The 6,789-nt window shown below is 54.5% G+C and overlaps 1 protein-coding gene across 2 annotated transcripts in view; it reads left to right on the plus strand.

Moving 5' to 3' along the window:
- LASP1 (LIM and SH3 protein 1) overlaps positions 1-3,650 on the plus strand; it is a 40,357-nt gene extending 36,707 nt beyond the window's left edge. For both annotated transcript variants that reach the window (XM_082605457.1, XM_082605458.1), the window contains exon 7: positions 552-3,650. In XM_082605457.1, coding sequence (XP_082461583.1) covers positions 552-725 — 174 coding nt within the window. In that variant the 3' untranslated portion in view covers positions 726-3,650. The remainder of the gene's footprint in view (positions 1-551) is intronic.
- Positions 3,651-6,789: the final 3,139 nt, after the last annotated feature.

Here is a 6,789-nt window from a genome sequence, read left to right on the forward strand (position 1 = left end):
CTTGTGTCACCTGGAGGTTTTCTCACAGGAATTGGTCTTTGTCCTGAATTTGGGAACCAGATTCATCAACAGCTTCAAAAAAAGAAGAAAGATTGGTGCTTATAATAACACAGACAGGGACTTCCCCGGCAGTCCAGTGGTTAAGATTCCGAGCTTCCACTGCAGGGGGCACGGGTTCGATCTCTAGTCGGGGAACTAAGATCCCGCATGCCACACGGGGCGGCCAAAAGAAAAAAAAAATGCAGATCATAGAACACAGGACATGTCATATTTTTAACCTCTACCCGGCATGGTGTCCATCGGACATTACTGCGTTCCTGTTCCGAGAGACAGGGGAGAACTATTGTAACCTCCGTCCCTGTTTGTGCCTGGCCCTTAGTAGACGCCAGATGCATTATTAAAAAGGTGGCTGCTCTCAGAAAATGAGACACCGAGGTGAGAAAATTCATGGCAGAGCCCAGCCCTTCCGTGCCTCCCATCTCCTGGTCCACTCTGCTCTGGGGTCCCAGAGAGTTAGGCACCCCTGACTAACAGCGCCCCGACCCCTGCAGAAGCGGTACCGCGCCGTGTACGACTACAGTGCCGCCGACGAGGATGAGGTCTCCTTCCAGGACGGGGACACCATCGTCAACGTGCAGCAGATTGACGACGGCTGGATGTACGGGACCGTGGAGCGCACCGGCGACACGGGGATGCTGCCGGCCAACTACGTGGAGGCCATCTGAGCCCACCGGGCGCCGCCCGCCCCATCCGTCTTCAGTGCATTCCACAGCATCGCATCCGTCCTGGGCGTGACCTGTCCACCCTTTGGTGTCTCTGTTTTTAAAAATCTGCAGCAGCTTGTTTATCCTCCCCCTCTTCCAGCTTCTTTTGCCAACCGAAGCCTTGTTCTGCCACTTTCGCGGCTCCTTCCTCTGGCAGGTTTTCCCCTTGATCAACTTCTTGATTTTCTCTCTGGATGGAACAGGTGTGGACCGCTCTGGGGGAAGCCGAGGCCCGTGGCGCTGGTCTGGGGAGGGGCGACCCGTCAGCTCCCAGGCCTCTGCCTTCTCTCTTTTCTGCCCCCTCAGCCCCTCCTGCCCACCTCCTCACACACCCGAACATTCCAGGCTGGGGTGAGCCCCAGACCCCCAGGACTCCCAGGGCAGCCGGGAGTTGCTTCACACACTCCCGGGAGTGGGACCCACCGCCCTTGCCCCTGGGATGGGGACGGGGGTACTGCCGTTGTGCAGGGACCAGCGAGATGGGCTTTGCCTCTGCTTCTCAAAGATGGGGGCTGCCAGCCCTCCAAGGGGCTCCCTCACCCCCCTCTCCCCAGCTCAAAGGCAACAGAGGAGGGTGAAGTTCCTGCTTTGGGATTCATTCATCCCTCCCGACACGGTTCCTTTTCACACTGTGATTTTGCTCTGCTGCCCGCCCGAGCCTGGTGTGGGCGAGCAGCTCTCCAGGAAGCTCGGCTTGGGTCCGGTTCTCGCCTTTCTTACTTTAGGGACAGCTGCAGGAAGCAGGGGAACGGGGTGTTCTCTCTGCAGCCCTTTTCCCACACTCCCACCCCGGTCTCCAGCGTCCCTGGCTTGCCTCCTTGTGGAGGGTGGGTCATCGAAGCCTTGGGCCTCTCGCCCGGGCAGCCCAGCCTCGCCGCGCCTCCTGGCAAGGTGTCTCCAGGCCTTCCATGGCCTCCCCCGTCCCCACTTCCTGCCCGACCCCAGGTGGACTGTGCGAAACCACAGGACCCTCTGTATCTCCAGGACTTTGTTGCGGGGGAAGGAGCGAGTGTCTGCAGGTATCCGTGACAGGCGAGGGTGAGTGTGAGCGTGAGAGCAGCGGGCGGGGTGCGGGCTGTGTGTGCAGAGCTGTCCTCCCCGATATTTTCCTCAAAACCCACAGTGAGAGGGGAGGAGAAACTCCCCTGGGGGAGAGAAACTCCTTATGTTTTCTTTGGAGTGAAAAATCCTCCTTCTGTCCCCGAATGGAGGAAGCCCACCCACCCCCTTTCCAATGTGCCAGGCAGAAGTAAGGAGTGAGTGAGTGAGTGAGTGAGTGAGTGTGTGTGTGTGTGTGTGTGTGTGTGTGTGTGTGCGCGCGCGCTTGGTTGGGGAGGGGTGGGGGAAGGCTTTGTGGCTCCAGGCATACTCTCTCCCCCATCTCTGTCCTGGGCCGCAGAATAGGGTGCCAGGGGACCTTGTGTCACCCGCACTGTCTCCCCCACCACCCTGCCCCGGGTAGCTCCCCACTTACTTAAAGCCTCCTTGAAGCAGAGGGAGAGGGTCCCAGGTCTACAAAACTGGAAGCACAGACCCAGGATGAGGAAGGGAAAGGTGGTGCTATCTCCAAGTCCCTTCTCTTGCTCGTTGGTGGCTGTGACGACCCTTGCCTGGCTTTATTCATCTCTGGGCTTTCTTGTCACCCTTCTGGGTCTCCCCCTCCCATCTTCACCCCGAGTCCGCTGACTCAGGCCCCACAGGTTGACATCTTTGCATCCTTGTGCCCTGCAGGCATATTTAGCATCAAGTCCTCACTGCTTGTCAGTTGACTTGGGAATATTTACCCCGAATCAGAGGCTTGAGCCCCTGCCTGACCAATCCGTTTCCCCCCTTGGCCAGAGACAAGGTGAAGGCAGGTGGAGTGTCTTACATTGGGCAATTTGGGGGATGAGGGAGGCAGAGAGGGAACAATTTTGGGAGCCTTGAGGCAGGCGCTGGTCCATTTTGTCTCCTCTTGATCTCAAAGCACAATGTGGATTCTGGGACCAAAGGTCAGAGACACATCCTGTTGGAGAACCTGTGGTTGGCAGGGTGGTGAGAGGGTGGGAGGAGGACCTGGGGGAGCAAGAAGTAGCCTCTTTTCACTCGGCTTAAATTTCCTTCCAGAACAAGGCAAGCCAGCCGCTGGAATCTTGCTGCCAGCCCTCTGGTCCTCCCATCCTAAAAATAAGGGACCATTTCTTACACACCCCCAGAGAGAGGAGGGACTGTCACACTGGTGCTGAGGGACCCAGGGGCTGCTGGGAGTCCTTATTCCTTTCCAGAACCATCCATCCCTAGAAGAGCACAGAACCTGGGGGCTGGGCCAAGTCCTGGTCTTTTCTTACATTTCACAGGTTTTTTAGCTGATCTAATCCCAGGAAAGCAAAGCTAGAATGTGAATATAACTTTAGTGGACCAATAATAAAATGCAAGAAGCCCAATGGTGAGAAAAGTGAATTCTCTCAGTATTGCTTCCTGTTTTCTTCCTCATGTCCCTCCAGGGAAAATTACTTTATTGCTTAATTTCTGCCTTTTCCCCCTCACATGTGCACTTCTGGGCCTTTTTTTTTTTTTTTTTTTAATAGCTGGAAAAAAAAAAATACCACCCCACAGACCTGTATTTAAAAAGAAACAGAAATGACCATGTGAAATTTGTCTCTGTCCAAACATTTCATCCGTGTGTGTGTGTGTGTGTGTGTGTGTGTGTGTGTGTGTGTGTGGAGACGTCCGTTCATCTTTTTATATGGGGTGGTTGTCTTTCCTTGGTCTGTTTTGGTCCCCTCCCTCGTGGGCTTGTGCTTGGGATCAAATCTTTCTGGGCTGTTATGATTTTGAACATTTGACTTGGACCACAAGTGACTCTTTCTCCTGGTGACTCAAATAAAAGTATAATTTTTACCTGCAGACTTGGTTGTCTCTCTGGCTCTGAGGTGCTGCTGTGTGTGTGTGTCCCGTCTGCTTGGGGGGCATTGGCCCATCACCCTCCTGGGAGCTCTGTTGCCCTTCAGGGGGAGAATGACCAGCCTGGAAGCTGTCACCCTGGGAGGAAGGGAGCAGTGGTGTGTCTGCTCTGACGGGGGCCTGGGCACCTACTTCCTCCTTGTGGAGAACTCCTCACCGGCTGGCTCCTGGCTACATCCCTCTGCCCAGCTTGGTGACACTCCCAGAAGCTTCTTTGAGCTCCCATATTCTCGTCTTAACTGTCTTACTTCCTTTGTTCTGCACCTGTCTCCCCACTAGCCAGTGCGCTGTCAGGGCAGGTAATGGGGCTAATTCATCTTTCCAACCCCGCTGCCTGCCCAGGGCTGGGCACATAGCTGCTCAGCAAATGTTTGCTGAATTAATGAATGAGCTCAGCTTGGGGGTGGGGGCAGTTTTGGCTCTGCCTGACACAAAGGAGGAACTCAGCACGTGTTTGAGGAATGAAATGACAGATGGCCTGGGTCAGTCTGTAGTGGGATGACATGGGTGAAGCCATCCACAAGGTGCTCTGGCAACCCGAAGCAGCACTCAGGATGTCTGATGAATGGATCTTACACACACATTTTTTTCCCTTTGACATTATTAGCAGCTCTGTGAGAGAAGTAACTACTGTGATGTCCGTCCTACAGATGGGGTTCAGTGAAGCCCAGAAATGCAGAAATGTTTGGTGGGAGTCACACAGCTGGTGGCAGGGCTGGAGGTGTTCGGAGCCCAGTGTGATGCTCCCAGCCTCCCGCCATGACCTTGCCACATGCCCTTTGCCCCTCTCCCGGCAGTATCTCCCATGCTCCGTTCTTTGCTCCAGGTGCCCTGGGTCTGACCTCTGACCTGGCACGGCAGCCAGCTTCCCCTCTTCTGCAGGGCTGGGAAAGGGACAGGGGTAGAGAAGGAGTCCAGATCCTTCAGCCCCAGCGCGGGCCCACCAGTCAGGCTTTGTGGAGAGGAGCGTTGCCCACTCGGGCGCAGAATTAAGGCTTTCCCTGCCTTCCGGATAGCAGCAGGCTGGAGAGGAAAGGCCTTTCCCCAGAGTAAGCCTTTGTAATTCGGGGATGAGGCGGCTGCCAGGCTGCAGCGGTGTGGGGGGTGGTGAGGCAGCACTGGGTAGGATAATTAAAGTCAGTGCTGACACCTGCTCCCCTCCCGAAGGCGCAGGCTGCCTAATGTTGCCCCAATGACGGGGAGTGAGTTGGCGAATCTTGCCTCCGTTGCCCTGCAGCCTGTTGTCTGTGGAGCCTCTTCTCCCCAGGAGGCTTCAGTCACCTCCGGAGTGAGTTCAGGGACAGTCTGCTTGGGAGGGAACCAGCGCCAAGTCTCCACTCCCCAACAGCTCCGTTCCCTGCCCGCTGGAACCCATGCGGGGAGTTTCTGGACCCCCTTCTAGAAATGGCCTAAGTTCCTGAGGCTTAGCATGATGAAGGGGTTGCTAATGCCCTCATCCTGGGTCCTTCAAAAGAACTAGCTGGGGTGGAGCCAAGGACACTAGGCCTCAGAAGTGACACAGGGAGTTGGTTTTTTTTTTTAATTTAGTAGGAAGTAAGACAAAAGGCATAAAAATTACATAACTGACTACCTGCCACCAGCTTAAACTATAAAACACCAATTCTCCTTTCCCCTCAGAAGAAGCCACTTGAAGAATAGGAAAAAGAATATATATGTGGGCTTCCCTGGTGGCACAGTGGTTGAGAGTCCGCCTGCCGATGCAGGGGACACGGGTTCATGCCCCGGTCCGGGGGGATCCCACATGCCACGGAGTGGCTGGGCCCGTGAGCCATGGCTGCTGAGCCTGCGCGTCCGGAGCCTGTGCTCCACGACGGGAGAGGCCACAACAGTGAGAGGCCCGTGTACAGCAAAAAAAAAAAAAAAAAAAAAAAAAGAATATATATGTATATAACTGAGTCACTTTGCTGTACAGCAGAAATTAACACAACATAGTGAATCAGCTATACTTCAATTAAAAAGAAGTCACTTGAGTTGCATTTCTAGACACCTACTGCAGAGGGATGGGCCTAACCGAGGGTTCTTTAGTGCCCTCTCTGGGTATAACACTGCAACGAGTTCTGAGGAGGATATAAGAGGGACAAGGATGTGGGAAATGACCACAAAGAGATAAGGAATCAATGGAGGAGAGACCTCGGGGCTCACACTGTAATCGGGGGGATCTGAGCAACACGCATCGCAAACTGAGCAGTGCAGGTGGGGCTGAGGGGGCATTTCAGACTAACGGGGTGGGCCAGTCTGGAGCGAGAGAAGAGCGTGGACTCCGGAGTGGACAGGCCTAGTTTTGAATGTTGGTCTCTGCCCTTTCCAGTGAAACATTAGGCAAGTTCCTGACCATCTCTGAGCCTCATCTATACAAGACTTGTAGGGAGGTTGAAATTACACCACGTGTGTGCAGTATCTGACACAGTATAGGAAACCCATAAGTGTTAGCTCCGTCCCCAGACATGTCATCTGAGACTCACGTGAGAGCTTCATCCATGTCCCTCCATAACGTGACTTTACAATGTGCCAGGGGCCCACCCAGCTCCCAGCCATTATTTTCTGAGCTTATTTGCCAAGGATGATGGGAGGGGAAAAGGAGAAGAAAGGCATTCAGGAGGATTCATTCCTTGGGCACCTGGGTACAGATCAGATCTCTTCCTACTTCCATAACATTCAGACTCCATTTAGATACAAAGGGGTAGGATTGGGTTCCTGGGGAGAAATTGAGCCTCTTCACTTCTGCCTGGTCGAAATCGAGCAGTTCCTTGGTTACCCGCTCCCGGGCTTTGTGATTGGTTGGCTGTGGGGTGAGGGGGGAGAGTAAGCTGCTGATGGAGATGCAGCATCCCTTGGTCTCAGGCCCTGGGAGGGGGAGGGGAAAGGAGGGCTGAGCAGTGGAGGGAAGAGGAGCCATTTCTCTCCACTGACTGCAACCTTGGTGCTCACAGCTCACATTTCCCCGGGACCCAGAGGCCTCCTCGGCCAAGGACTCCGCAATGCTGGATATTTTCATCCTGATGTTCTTTGCCATCATAGGTCTGGTCATTCTGTCCTACGTTATCTATCTGCTCTAGGGGCC

Source organism: Mesoplodon mirus, assembly GCF_964341445.2.
Source record: "Mesoplodon mirus genome assembly, chromosome: 18".
In the NCBI taxonomy this organism is placed as follows: Eukaryota; Metazoa; Chordata; class Mammalia; order Artiodactyla; family Ziphiidae; genus Mesoplodon; species Mesoplodon mirus.